This window comes from Sciurus carolinensis, chromosome 13 (assembly GCF_902686445.1).
Source record: "Sciurus carolinensis chromosome 13, mSciCar1.2, whole genome shotgun sequence".
NCBI lineage: Eukaryota > Metazoa > Chordata > Mammalia > Rodentia > Sciuridae > Sciurus > Sciurus carolinensis.
Genome location: NC_062225.1, coordinates 5,361,764 through 5,376,662, shown reverse-complemented (window position 1 = coordinate 5,376,662; position 14,899 = coordinate 5,361,764). Strand labels below are relative to the sequence as shown.

The following is a 14,899-nucleotide window of genomic DNA, read 5'->3' as shown; positions in this document are numbered from 1 at the left end:
TTTGTCAATCGTTCCTTTTATTTTCGGCTTGACCTTGATTGTTAAACTGTATCAGAGATTATCCACCCCCACAGGTAGGTTCTGTGACACGGTTTTCTTCAGGTTGTTTCAGAAGCCCATACGTGAACAGTCTTCCCCGTCTCCTTCTGCTCTAAGGGGAACCAAGATTAACATGAACAGGTTGGGAGGGTTCTGTGGCAACTCAACTTCTTGAATCCTTCACATCTGGGGAAAATGATTTTGACCCACTGGGATTCATGGGACCTGAGTCCACAGCCTTTCAGAACCATGTACTCTCCCAGGCTTCACCCCAACAGGGGCTACAGATGCCCTGAGTCCAGCTTGCCTAGTGCCTGACCTTCAATAAAACAGAAATAAAGGGCTGGGTTCAGGGAGTAGAAGAGTTTGGGAGTATGTATATAAAGTTTGGTGATGGGAACTGCATTAAGGCAGATCTTAAATGTTCATTGAAGTTTCCATTAAATAGGGAGGTATTTTAGGTTGAGTAGGCAATGATGGACAGGAAGAGGTCACATGGAGACTGACATAAAAGCTAAATGCACAACGTAATTGTGATAGTGGTCCCTGGTGTTACCCAAACACCAAGGTGCCCATTTACATTCTGAGCTGCTAGGTGCAGGATTCTGGCTTGTTAGATATGAGCACAAGTGATGTAATCCTGGTACTTAAAAATACCTCAAAGTTCTTCCTGCTTTCTCTTCATGGTGATTTTGGAGGTCAAATATTCTAAATGATGAAGAAGGGATGAGACAGACTGGATGTGAGACATACATCTTTGTTAATTGAGGGTTGTTTGTTACCACAGCACAGCTCAGCATACCCTCTTCAGTCATGTAGAGTGAAGAACTAGAATTAGGAAGTGACTATTATTGTCATGGGAGCCTGGGACAATAAAGGTATGGACTAGGCTGTGAAAACTGAGAGAAAGGTCATGAATCCAAGAGAGGTTCTGAATGGAGAGAACTTGATATTTGCTCAGATAAATATGTATTGGACACCTGTTACTTGCAAGGCACTAAGTGAGATACAAAGACACGTAGGTCACACTTCTGAGTGCTTACAACCTAGCTGAGGATATAACACATGTACATAAATTATAAAACAAACCTTAAAGCATAATGGTGAAGAGAATAAACTTTGAAGGAAGACCTGCACTCAAGACCTGGCCTCACCTTTCAACAGCCGTGTCAGCTTGGGCATGTTATTTACTCTCACTGAGCTCCAGTGTGCTCATCTGTAAAATGTACACAGCAACAGTACCTATTTCACAGAGCTGGTGAAAGGATCAATCAATCCAGTCCTTGTAAAACTCTTAGCTGAGTGTTTACCCCATAATAAGTGCTCAATAAGTGCTACCTACTAGTAGTAGTATTAAGAGATCTAAAATCTGGGGCAGAAGAGGACAAGGTCAGGGCCCAAAAAAGCTCTAAGAGAGGGACTAACAGTTATAAAAACAATTGCTCTGAAAAAACAGTGCTGCTCTGGTATAACTGCCTTCCTCCCCCTGTTGCAGCCTCCAGTTATTTAAAGTTTTCGTTTTGTTTTTTGTTTTTTTTTGTAATGCTGGGGATCAAATCCAAATCCACAACTGGCCTTGTACATGCTAGGCAGGCGCTCTACCAATGAGCTGCATGCCCAGTCCCTCTAAACATTTTGAATCTGCAGTGTCATTTCCTAACTTCTGCATCCCACATCAGTTCTACACCACAGTAGATACAGAGTGCTTCCTCAAACTGTGGAGCAGAGGCAGGGCAGGGCAAAAGAATGGTAGCTGGAGTGGGCAGAATGAGCAAATGCTGGGTTTGCTTGCGACAGGAGAGGCCTATCTTGTATTTGTACGGTGCTCCTTTGCCTGACTCAAGCTTCCGCCCAACTCAGTCTATTCCCTGTTTTGCATAACGCCGCTGATGTTGAATAACTGAGGATTTGGAGCTGAAGACTTTCCCACACACGCTGCACTCGAAGGGCTTCTCCCCGGTGTGAACTCTCTGATGCCGTGTGAGGCGGCACCGCTGGCTGAAGGCTTTCCCACACTCGCCACACTCATATGGCTTGTCTCCAGTATGGATCTTCTGATGCTGTGTAAGGGAGGAGCGGTCAAAGAAGGCTTTCCCACACTCACCGCACTGATAGCGTGGCTCCCCAGCATGAGCTTTTTGATGTCTGTTCAGGGATGAGACACCATAGAAGGCTTTCCCACACTCGTTACATTCATAGGGCTTCCTGCCCGTGTGGATGAGCTGATGGCGAGTAAGAATGCTCTTCTGGCTAAAGGCCTTCCCACACTGACGACACTCATAAGGACTTTCTCCAGTGTGAATTCTCTGGTGTCGGGTGAGGGACGAGCGGTCGAAGAAGGCTTTCCCACACTCACTGCACTTGAAGGGTTTCTCTCCCGTGTGAATCCGCTGGTGCACAGTGAGGGATGACCGGTCAAAGAAGGCCTTGCCACACGCGCTGCACTCATAGGGGCTCTCCCCGGTGTGCGACATCAGATGTCTGCTGAGGCTGCTCCTGTGACTGAAGGCCTTGCCACACTCCTGACAGTCGTAGGGCTTCTCTCCGGTGTGAGTCCTCTGGTGACGCACCAGCGAGGAGTGGTCAAAGAACGTCTTCCCACAGTTGCTGCACTCCTGGTCTCTCTCTCTAGGGAGGGCTTTCTTGGGTGGGGCTGACCCTCGCTGCAAGCTTGGATCCCGGGACGGGGGTTTCTTGCAAGGTCCCACTGTGGGCCTTTCCTTCTCCATTTCCAACCCACCCTCTGGTGCCTGATCTGCAAGTTTAGGACATGGAGGACTTTGCCTGTCAAGGCTTCCCCTCCATGTTTCTTCTGGTTTATCTTCTTCTGAAGCATCCTGAATCTCAGGCTTGGTCTCCCAGACTGGAACAAAGAGAAGACACAGATGTGGTTTCTTCCCTGGGCTAGGAAATGTTCCCGGGGAAAGAAGAGGAACTATGATAATCCTGAAAGTAACACACAGGCACAGCATTGCTCACTCCCATGGTCTCACTCCAGGGAAAGCCTGAGATGTGGGAATGAGGCAGAATGCAGGGCAGAGCTCTGACAGCAGGCATTGAGAATACAGGAGGATGTCCATGGGGAGTACAGCCAGGATGGCTAAGAGAGTACACTGAGAGGAGAGCACAGGGACCAACAGAAGTACCAGAGTGTGAACGGGCAAGGTGATGGACCTGAGAAATCAGTGGCTGGTGAAAAGAGATGAACAACACTTTGAGGTGTAGCAGAGACTAGGGAGAGCTGATAGGTGACATAAAATAAGCTCTACAGCAGAAGACCTGACCAAGGGGCAAAGGTGATACCAATGTTCCTCCCACCCACCTGAATAACAAACACAAAATAAAACAAAACTCTGCCCCGACCTGTTCCTACTCAGTTTACCTAGAGAGACACCCTCTGGACACTCTCTCTCCTCAGATCCATGAAGACCCTCTATCCACGGCACAATCCCTCTCTTCAACTGAAAAATCACATCAGGTCGAAGAACTGGAAGTCCTGCTCATGGAGAAAGAAAGAAGCCAGGTGGTTGTATGTGATGAAAATACGCAGCTACTCCAAAGCTGAGTCCTGGCCTCCAGGTTTTCCAGAGAGACAATGCAAAAGGCCAGAATGCACAGCACAATGCAGAGGAGCCTCTGAGGGGAGTCAGGCCTGAGGCTCTAGAAAAGAGCAATCGGCAATCCTCTTGAATTCACATGGAGTGGGTAGGAAGCTTCCCGCCTGGGCACTGTGGGGTGAAGGTGCTTGGCTCAGGGAGGTGAGAAGAAAGAAAGATCATTTTGAGTAGAAAGCATAAGGAAAAGTGCTCAGTTTTGTTTATTTACATTTATTATTATGCTTTTTGAAATAAGTCAATTGTTCATTGCAGGAAAATCAGAGGTAAGTACAACTAAAAAGAAAAATCACCTTTCGTACTTTATATTCTTTTTTTCTTTCTATTCATTTGATGCTGAAATGTACTCAGAGATACATTCTGCTAAAATTGGAGAATGGAATGGTACTGATTTGTAAACTGGATTTTTCACTTAATAATGAAATTATTTCTATTAGCATCTGACTACATGACAGTGCACTGTATGGAATAACCTAACATCTGATGAGTCACCTGCTGACAGACATTTCAGACTGTTTTAATGTTCTGCTGCTAACACACAATAGTATAATGAATATCTGCATCTATTATTTCCTTAGGATCAATTCCTGCAAGCAGACCTATCATTTTTAGTTACATTAAAAACAAACACATAAACAGAGCCCCTCCTAAAAATGGGCTTGAGCTCCAGCCTTCCCTTGTAGGGGGCCCCACCTCAGGAAAGAGAGGTGCATTCTCACTGGCCCCAGGGTCCTCCACCCAGCTGGGTGCTGATTCTCTGCTGACAAAGTGGCCTTGCCCACACCTCTGTGGCTTCTTGACTCTGACCTAAGGAACTCTATGCTCCCACACTTCATCTGCCAAAGCCTGTGGCAGAGACTCAGCAGAGTCCCTTGACGTCTTCTGAACATCCTATTCATTTGGGACACTGTGTGGCTGCTGAAGCTAATTGAGGATCGTGAACGCTTGCTTTTTTGACCTGCTTTATATGAAATCTGCCTTACTGTCATCATCTGCTTATTTTCAGTCAGCTTCTGAATCTATGTGCTTTTTCAGCTTCTGGATGGAGCCTTGCTCTGTTGCCCAGGCTGGTCTTGAACTTCTGGGTTCAAGTGAGCCTCCTGCCTCAGCCTCCTGAGTGGCTGGGACCTCAGTTGTGTGCCCTGTGCCCAGCTTCAGTGTACATCTGTGACGCTCCTGAGAGGTTCTCGTTATCAACAGGGGCCCACGCTACTTCTCGTCAACACCTGACATCAGCAACAGCTCTTAATCACCCCGTCACACAAATCTTTATAATTCCAAAGTGCCTCCTGTGGGCACATCTCTAAGCCTGTCCTCAAGGCAAACGTTCAAAATCAAACACCCCTCTGGTGACCTACAGACACACAATGCTGTGTCCCCGCCAACATCCTCTCCTGTTGAAGGAGACACTTCTTTTCCTCCCTCTGGTTTTCATGAGGGGAAATCTCCAGCCAGCAAGATGGTCCTGTGCCCACCACTTAGTTGTCAGGCCAGAGCTGAGGATGTCACCTGGTTGGGAGAAGACCTGGGCACAGGTAACTCTTCGACTCAGCCCCTCTGGACAGCCGACTTCCTGCCTCCAGGATACACTCTGCTCTGTGTCCTGGCCCTCCCTCTGTGGTGTGGGGGCAGGTTGCTAAGCAAGGGCCCTGTGGTCGACTAGCACATCTGTTCAGTGCTGGGCTCGGTGTGAAGGCCACCACTGCTGCACACCTAAGCCATGTCCCTGAGCCTTTCCATCTTGTCCACAGATGTGGAAGCAGGAGGGGAGGCGCCGATTCCGCAGCCCCGCCCAGCACTGCAGCTCCCTTACCCAGCGAGACGATGCTCTCGTAGTTCTCCAGCATCACCGCCTTGTAGAGGGCCTTCTGAACCGGCACCAGATGCCTCCACTCTTCGTCTGTGAAAATCACAGCCACGTCCTCAAACGTCACAGACCCCTGAAACACGATCACATGGTTCCTTACCCGTGGGCCCTATCGTCACTTGGGCCAGACTGAGATGGCATAAAGATGACAGCCCTGGAGGTTTTGGCGGGAGCATGGGGGCATGGCTCTGAAAGAGCAGGCCTTTGAGGCCCCTGGAGGAGGCGCACAGCCACCCACAGCTTGAGTTATCAGTCCCCATCCCGTCACCCAAGCCTGAAGTCCACATCTTTACCCAGGTTTTAGAAGTCTGGGTGAGTCCGTGGGGAATTCACAACTCCGTGCCCTTGAATGAGGACTGCAAGTCTGCACCCAGTAGGACTCCCGTCAGGGCCCTGGGGGCCTCACGGAGGCGCCCTACACATGGTCCAAGCCCCCAGCCTCACCCAGCACTTCCCGGAACCCTGGGGCCTACTCTCAGTTCGTGCATGGACGCACTCGGGAGGGTCAGGGCAGAACCAGGCCTGCTCCCCAAATGTCCCATCAGACCCGTGTTGTCACCTTCTAGACAGAGTCACTCAGAGCACAGGCTGCAGGGGTTGTGTGCCTAGTGACAGGCAAGAGATGGCCACCAAAGGACACCTCAGGTCAAATGGGAAGTCCTCCCTGCAGAGTCCTCTGTCCACCGGGTGGTGTCTGACCAAAAGTTCCAGGAGAGAGAAAGACAAGGTGACATTCTGGAGCCTCATTAGCATGTCTCAGAAACACAGAAGCGCGGCTCAGGAAGAGCTCTTCCTGATATGTGTAAGGCCCGCGCTCATCCCCAGTCCTGGGAAGACAAAGAAACACGAAGGTCCTCCTCACCTGGCACCTGGCAGGTGGCACCGCAGCAGCCATTCCCTCCTGTGTGCTCCTGGCAGCAAAGGGCGGAGTCCTGGGGAGGCAGGTGTGGGTGAGAAGGCAGCCACGAGAAGAACGTGCCATCTCCTGACCTCGAAGCGAGGGCTCTCCAACGCCAGTGGCCGTGACCCCGCCCCATGCCCAACACCCACAGAGGGCAGCCCCAGCCACCCCAGGCAGGAGCCAAGGCCACGGATGCCCCGAGTCAGACCTCACGCAGTGCTTGTTTTCACATGATCCTTGGGACAGAGATCTGTACCCAGCAGTCAAGAGAGTATGAAGGCTCACGGTCAGAATGGCAGCCAGCAAGAATCCCGGTAATGATAAACACGGGGGAGGAGGTGGCCGTGGGGGGCTAGGCCAGCGCAACCACTGTGGGAATCCTTGGGGAGGCTCCTCAGACCAGGCGTGGGATCACCACAGCTGCACCACAACTCAGTATCTACCCTGCAGAATTCAAGTCATCTTACTATAGTGACACCCGCACACCCAGGCCCACAGCAGCACAATTCACAACAGCCAAATACGGAACCAGCTAGGTGTCCATCAGAGGATGGATGGACAGCAAAAACGTGGTGTGTGTACACAACGGAGTTCTATTCAGCCATAAGAAAAATGAAATGATGTGATGGCAGCAAAGTAGATGAAACTACAGACCGTTATGTTACACCAAGTTCAGGAGGTCAAGGGTCATATGTGTTCACTCATATACAGAAGCTAGAGAGGAAAAAAGGAAAAGAAAGGTGTGTGGGGCGGGGGCAGAGATCTAGTGAAAAATCAAAGGGAGATCAGTAGAGAAAAGGGACCAAGAGGTGGGAGGTGGGGAGGCAGGACAAAGTGCTGGGGAATGATATTGGCAAATGATACTGTCACATTGTGTGTATGAGCGAACATGTCACAACAAATCCCATCAATATGCACAACTATCATGCACCAATTAAAAAAGTGGAAAGAGAAAAGCATTAAGGTTCAGATGGTATTTATACATTCACTGGACATGTCCACTGGACAAAACCACGAGCAATTCTGTAAGTGACTGTGTGGGCGGAACGTCCGGCAAAACCAGCAGCCTCCTCAAAGGAAAGCACAGCCCGTTCACAGCTCCTGCCGAAGGAGCAGTCCTCGTTTGTACCACATGACCCTCTCTCACTCCTGCAGCCAGTGACTCAGCGGGTGAAACAAGCACCAGGAGACTGAGGTGTGATCCAGCCCGAGAGGCGACATCCTCCTGTGGGAACAGGACTAGGTAGTGTCAAGACAACACATGGCAACGGGCTGAAGGAGTCTCACGAGGTCCCCAAGTAGTCACAGAACCAGGGGAAGCAGAGCCCACAGGCCGTGGGAGGCATGAGTAGAGAAAAGTTCATGACAGGGGGTCAAGGAGCGGGAGAGGACAGCCTGTCCCTCCAGGGGGTGCTGAGCCAGGCCCTGAGAGTCCCTGGGAGGCATTTCTGGGGTTGGTGGGTGAATGGGGAAGCAGGGTGGGCTAGGGAAGAGGAAAAGGTGGGTTTGTGGCTCACCACGGCTCTACTATAGTCAAGGGGAGGGGTCACTGCCCTTGACTACAGCCAGGAGCCCTGCACACAGGACAGAAAGGGAAACAAAGTGGCATTTCCCTGCAGATGGGTAAGGGCAGCAGTATTGTGAGGACCCCACAGGCTCCCCTGACCAGCGGGGGTGGGGGCGAGGGCGGGACACTGCAGCTTCCCTGGCAGAACCAGGATCTAAGCAGCTTTGACCAGGGCGAGGGGGCAGAAAAACCTCCAGTTTTTGAACCCTAAAGAGGTCGATCTCTACGTGGAAAGGATTAAGAAATGAAATCCGTTTGGAAGAGCGCAGGCCTAGGCTGTGAGCAGGGCTGGGAAGACGGAGAAGTAGAGAGGCCAGCCACAGCAAGGAGCTTTGCACTACCCTGCCCCAGCTGGGGACGTGAAGGGACTTTATCTGGGGTGCATCATCGTCAGACTGTGCTTATGCAAGTTCACTGACTTGTAGTAAAGACCTCGAAGCATACGTGGCCCTCAGAATCTGTGGGGTTGGTTCTAAGACCCCCGTAAAGACACACACGAAAATTCCACTCCACCCTCCATAAAATGGATGCTCAAGTGCTTCTTGTAAAATTCGGGGTTGGCCTGAGGATACAGCCTGGTGGTAGAGCACTTGCCTATCTGGCACGGGGCCCTGGGTTTGAGCCCCAGCACCACACAGATACCCAGAAAATTTCAACTTTATCTGTAACTTTTTGTTTCTTTAAACACACACACACACACACACACACACACACACACACACACACACCAGAATGAAAAAAACACTCACAAAATATTAAGTGAAGAATGCACGATCTTAAAATCACATATTCGTGCATGCACATGTGTACAGAAAAAGGAAGAATACGTTAAAATGGAAGTGGAGTTAAATGGTAATATCACAAGGAATTTTAATTTTATTTCTGACAATTCTTTATATTTCCTGATCTCCTTCTTCACTTTGGTGTCCAAGAAAACAACAGGGAGAGGAGCGTGTGGAAGTGACAGCAGCCTGGACTGCTCCCCTAGAAGGCTCTGCCTGCAAGACTGGCCCCTGTTGAAAGGATCCCCTGTTTCCTAAGAGCCAAGGATGGTCCAGAGTGTGTGCAAACAATGTGGTTCGTGGGTAAACATCTGCTTTCCTGCTGAAGGACTCAGCATTTGGGTGTGTGCTAATCAGAGGGTGCTGTGAGCAGCCTTCAGTAAAGCCTTGGACACTGAGCGTCCAGTGAGCTTCTCTGGGACATCACAAGCTGCTGTTTTGTTGTGAGGAAGGATGTGCTCTGCGTGACCTCTCATGGGAGGGACAGAACCAAGTGAAGTCTCAGGTGGATTCCTCCAGATGCTGCCTGTGTCCTCCCCCCTTACCACGGGGCTGTGTGTCCTTGCAGGGTGGCAGTCGTGGTCTGAGCCACAAGTACAATTATAGGCTGAGGCCCAAGTCTTGTGAATCTGTGAATGTGGGTGATCTTGGAGCCCCAACACAGGTGCCATATCACTTTGAGTAGCTGTGGCAGGACGGGATTAGGGGAGGTAAGAATGGAGGAGACCAGTGAGGAGACTGATAATTACGGAAGAAGTGATCAGCAGCTGAGCAGAAGCAATGGGGGCAAAATGGAGAGAGGAGAAACCACTGTCAAGATACCAAGAAGGACAGGCAACAGCCTGAAAGCAGAGGCTCAAGGTGATGCCTTTTGGGTCACGGATCTGAGCAGCAATGCAGAAAATGACCCCATTCCTGGAGGTAAGCAATAGGGAAGCAGGACTGAAGGACGGCGACTGGGGACAGCTGGGGACAGAATCTGAGCCAATCCCACATCCTGAAGCAGGAAAACCAGATGACTCTGGCTCCCACTGGCCAGATTATACATATTGGTATTGCAAATGACATAACTCAAAATAGAAAAGTTAATAGAAAGTATGCCAAAAATGAATACAATACAAAGGAAATGTTTAAGTCTTCAGTTACATCAGTACTTTCTTTCCATTCATTACAAAACTGTTGATGAAGAATAGATGTATCCTTGTGGTACATATTTATCCTTTCATGTAAGTAGAAAGAAAGAAACCTAGGGAGCAGGGACAAGCCAAGTTACTCCAGAAACAGAAACTGCATGCCCCAGACAAGGACAGATCAGTACCCAGGGCCACTCAGAAGAGAGAGGCAGAAGAAGCTGTGCTCCTACCCACAAGCCGACCTGATTCCGAACAGGCAAAGTAACTGTGCAGAATTAACCCTCCCTCCCTAAGACGGGCCCTCCAGTTCGATGATTAATTACCAGATATTCACAAGAAACAATGAAGTTTGAAAAATTCCAAAACTCAAGACCAATATGTATAAATTACTGGTCTGTTAGCTTCTAACTCTAAAATGGCTTTATCATATTTTTGGATAAGTTTGGGGATTTTTCTAGTTTATTGGTCTATTATCTACGCAGATATCCTTTCACAAAAAATATATCATCATAACATAGAGTTAAATAAAAGATGCCAGAAAGACCTGGATTATTTAATAATGCCCCTCAAGGGTGGACACTGGTTTGCAGAAGCTAAAACCTATGCGACAGGTAAAATCTTAAAGAAAAAATCTTACTTAAAAGTTTAGTGTAATTATAAAAAAAAAAAAAAAATTCAACCTAAGAAGGAGAGAGTGGGGCTTGAATCCCCTTAGGAGGAGGCAAAGAGTGATATATATGCAAATATAAACAAACTATATCCTCAGTTGATAATCAGAGCCTGTAACTGTGTCATCTAGGACAGTATTGTTTTCCTTTCTGGTCTGTTAAGATTCTTCCATCCCTGGGAAGCTGTCCAGATACTTACTCTTGAGCCCTAGGAAGACATCAGAATTAATATTTAGAAATGCAGATGAGTACGGTCATTAGGAGTAGAAGCTCTGGTGCCAGATTGCCTAAAATCAAACTCAGCTGTGCTTCATTCTACCTCTGCCACCTTAGGAGTTTCCTAACCTCTGTCTCATCTTGTCCATCTGCAAAATGAGATTAATAAAAGTACTGACTGCATGCAGTTATCTTGCTGCTTACATAGGATAATATGTAAAAAGCATTTTGAATAATGTGCTAAGTCAATGTTAGCATTAGCTAAAAGTAATATGAATTACATTGTGTTGCTGCTTTAGGTCTAAGTGTAAGCATAATAAGAACTTTGGAACCAAAGTTATTTGTATATGCTGTCCAAAATACTGAAACTTTTTGAACAAATCAAATTTTATTGTTGGAATTGCTCAATGCTTAAAGATAATTTTCAAGATTTTATTAGATTATGCCTTTAATAAGCTGAGCATTGAAAACATCGCAAATGATGTTGAACACAAATCTCCCCAGTAAAACAGCAGCTATGCCCTGGCTCATCATGCTAGGTAGGCTTCATTCCCCACAGGTCTAGACTCCACTAGCAGTTGCTTCAGTAGACACTCTGACACTCGGTACTCTCCAGCCCATCGAGGTCACACGGTGTCACTGTCAGCAAAGGGTCACCTCTACTGCTTCCCCTTTTCCTATTCTTGGATCTTAGAGTATCACTGGAGAAAATGTTCTGGAATTCACACTTTGTATCTTCAAGTGAGCCCTTGCTGTTGCCTAAAGGCTTCTACGGCTCCCATCTTGGCTACATACCTTTTCCAAACCCATCTTCTCTTCTGCATACCCATTCCAAACCTTGACGGCTACCACTCGACTTCAGCATAACTTTGTCTTCTACTACACTGAAGATTTGCAAGAGCAAATCTCCAGGATGGCAGAACCATGTGGTAGAAAGCATGCCGAAGGCAGGTTTATTAGTATTAACCAAGAAACTTTGGGCAAGTTACTAAAGGCAACTATTGATTACAGGCGTTTACTACCTAACTCCAGAGTAGTTATAAATAGTAAATGGGACCATATAAAGTACTTAACAGTTTTTCTAATAAGTGAAAGTTCTCTACCCTGCTACTACCCAATACCAACCCATTCATTCATTCATTCACACCACTATCAACAAATATTAACAAGCACCTGTTATGTGCTGGGCAGTAAGGTGTGGGAGGCCAGCAAGACAGATCTGTCTGTCTCTTGGACTTGACTTCATACTCCCACTGTCCAACTTTTGTTCTCTATTCTTTCCCTCAAAATGTGCTACCTGCTAATGCAGGCTCTCTTTTTCCAGCACCTTCCAGCTCTCTAGATGTTTCTTCCACACCTTCAAGCATACACAAGCCTCCTCTAGCTGAAACCATCTTCACTGCATCCCATAGCCTCCCTCCAGCAAAGCAGCTCTCCTTTAGGTTTTCCTTCACGACCCAGCTTCCTGGATGAGGAGCTCACCTACTGACTCCACTCAAATCCCTGTCGTTGGCTCTTGCCTCTCACACATCTGAAACTACATGCTTGAAAACGACAACTCTGGTATAATTCCAGTGATCTTTTCCTTCTTTTCTTTACATTTCTACAGCTTCTGACTGTTTCAACAAGTTTCTGCCTTTTCAACCAGTTACAGTAGCTGCCTTGATGCTGCTTCAGTCTGACTCTTATTCCTAACACTAAAACTTGTCTACCTGTGACTCCTTTGTCCCACTTTTACCCTAGAGACAAGGATGCTACCCAGAGATTAGTCTTTGTATGATCTTCTTCTTGCTACCCCTGGGGAGATCCACCCATCTCCAGGGCTCCATTTTTCTCCTTTACAAAGAGGGTTCCCAGTTCCAATCCCAGCTCCTTTTCTGAACTCATCCAAGTGGCTGCAAGTTTTGAGTTAGGCATCACCTCAAAACCACCTTGCTCTACACAACTCCCCATCCATTCCTCTCCCTGCTTTACATTTCTATCAGATGTTCTGTTATTCTCCCAGTTGTCCCAAATCAGACTCTTATGCCTCACTCTCTTTTCTCCCAAATCTAGCCACCAGGTCCTTTACTCTTTTGCAATGTCATTTGTACCCTTTCCCTGCCACTAACACCATGGAAATTCAAGTCCATAACGGCTTGCTTCCCTGACATTAGTGACCTCTAGAACGACTATCCCTTGTCAGTCTTCCGGTCAGACCCACACAATCCCGCCCGATTACGGCGTCTCATGCGGAGCCCCTGTGCCCTAACTTTGGTGTGCACTTCTTCATCCGTGCCCCCTGCTATTCCTTCAAACTGCCCTCCAGTCAAAGTCGTGTCCCTCAAGCCTGCCTAAGGCTTTGGTACTTCTTTTGCATTTTTTTCCCACATCAAATCCTACCTCCTCCATGAAGCCACCCCCTCAAGCACGCACTCGGGCACAAACTCAGGACAGGGGTTAGATGACCAATGTAAGGCGCTTTCCGGGAAAGAGGCAGGGACTAGCAGGCGCACTCCAGACTGGGTGTCAAGTCCGCCCACGTTCATCAGCCACCCGTTAGGGGAAGGAGGGACGGCAGGGGCGGAAAAGGCCCCAAACCTCCCTCCCGAAAGCCCAGGATCTGGCGCGCAGTGGGCGCGCACAAGACCGCGGGCGACAGTGCCACGGCGCTCACGGCAGGGGACAACTTTGCACCTCTCCAGCTGGGACATGGCCACACACGTCTGCAGCCTGGCTCCGCCCGCGTCGCCCGCCCTCTCCCACAGCACCTCCCCCGAGTCCCCAGTGTCCCCCTCTTTTGGCCGCTGCGCTCTCTCGGCTCCTGGAACACACAGACCCGCAACCCTCACCTCGGGCACAGAGTGCTCGGGACCCGGGAAGACGATAGCGCTTCAGGTCCGGACGGCAGTACGCCTGCGCGAAGGCCTTGGCGGCCGCGATCCAATCACAGCGCGGCGTTCGCGGGACTCCAATTCCCAGAAGTCCCGGCGGTCGGCGCGCCTCGAGATGACGGGAGGACCGCGCAAGCGCAGGCTCCTGAGAGAGCGGGCGGCACTCGACAGGACCCCGCCCGCCACGGTGGTCTCCTTCGCTGGCGCAGGTGCGGATGCGGACGCCCGGGAGAAGTGTGTTCGCCCTGAAGTGTGCCCACGTGTGATGCCACATCCCTCCTCCATCTGTAGATTGTCCGGAGGAAATGTGCCCAGCCCCTAGTCCTGGGCAAAACGGAGACGATTTCCAGCCTCTGGCCCCGCTTCCGCTTGTCCACTTCCAGGAATTTGATTCTGAAGACTGGGCTATGGCCTGAGGAAGGGTCTGTGCACATGTTTGCCCCGGAAGAAAAGAAGGGCCCAAGATAGGACGTGTATCTAACTGGGCGGCGGGAACTGGCTCCCAGCAGTTTGCGCACACACCAGCCTTCCCCTCCTGGTGCTGCCAGAAGGGCCCAGGCTGGAGGCTTGGCAGGAATGCTCAACCCCGGAAGAGTATGAAAAGATCCGCAGGTGACTACTGCGCAGATAGTTAAGAGCTACCGAGCTAGATGGAGCTTCAGAGAAGACTGAAAATTACACAAAGAAGGTGAAACATCCTACTTCAGGAACAAATCTACATTTTCACTTAAAAAACCTAAATTGCCTACTATAAAAGAGTTGCTGCCCTAAATGAGCTCATTAGAATGTGAAATTACAATACAGTTCAGTATGTTCAGTAACGGGGAGTACAATCAACGAAGCAACTATGACTGGGAAAGGTGGAAAATTCTTCCTATAACTAGTGCATTTGAATAATGAATATTTTCTTAAGAAAGTAAGTGCAATCTATGCAGAGAATAGCACATGCAAGGTATAGACTAGAGGATAAAAATGCAAAGAATTAATACCAAGATCAACAGCTCATGGATAAGGTTCAGGGGCTAATTATGGTACCCTTGGGTCAGGCTGTAGCAGACTTTGTGGTACTGAGTTCTAGGAGAGAAGAACTTGATTAAAGTCATGACATCTAAGACATATATTTTCTTGCTGTTCTCTTTCAATGGTGGTTTTTAGTATTCATTTAACCTTATACTGAGAGCACAAACTTTGGGGCTCCTAAATGGGTTTCCTCCTAGAGTTCCTTATCCACTGGCAGGG

The 14,899-nt window shown here is 48.8% G+C and overlaps 1 protein-coding gene across 4 annotated transcripts; it reads right to left on the bottom strand.

Annotated features, from left to right (window-relative positions):
* Nucleotides 1-13,712, bottom strand: Znf2 (zinc finger protein 2). Of its 4 annotated transcripts, none has more exons than XM_047522332.1 (6): nt 13,619-13,644; nt 6,630-6,865; nt 6,383-6,452; nt 5,467-5,593; nt 3,422-3,535; nt 1-2,902 (listed from the first exon to the last, which is right to left on the bottom strand). In XM_047522332.1, the coding sequence occupies exons 3-6, from the start codon at nt 6,413-6,415 to the stop codon at nt 1,896-1,898; spliced, it is 1,281 nt and encodes a 426-aa protein (XP_047378288.1). In that variant the 5' UTR covers nt 6,416-6,452; nt 6,630-6,865; nt 13,619-13,644; the 3' UTR covers nt 1-1,895. The 4 variants fall into 4 exon arrangements, with proteins under 4 accessions (XP_047378288.1, XP_047378289.1, XP_047378286.1 ...); XM_047522333.1 differs by lacking the exon at nt 13,619-13,644 and adding an exon at nt 7,405-7,693; XM_047522330.1 differs by lacking the exon at nt 6,630-6,865 and having other exon boundaries at nt 13,619-13,712.
* Nucleotides 13,713-14,899: the final 1,187 nt, after the last annotated feature.

Coding starts and splice junctions, on each gene's coding strand:
- Znf2 (XM_047522330.1), bottom strand. CDS start 6,415: ATGGCTGCTGCGGTGCCACCTGCCAGGTGCCAG. Junction 5,594..6,382: donor TGCCACCTGCCAGGTGCCAG/GTGAGGAGGACC, acceptor ATCGTGTTTCAG/GGGTCTGTGACGTTTGAGGA. Junction 2,903..3,421: donor TCCAGAGGGTGTCTCTCTAG/GTAAACTGAGTA, acceptor TCTTTGTTCCAG/TCTGGGAGACCAAGCCTGAG.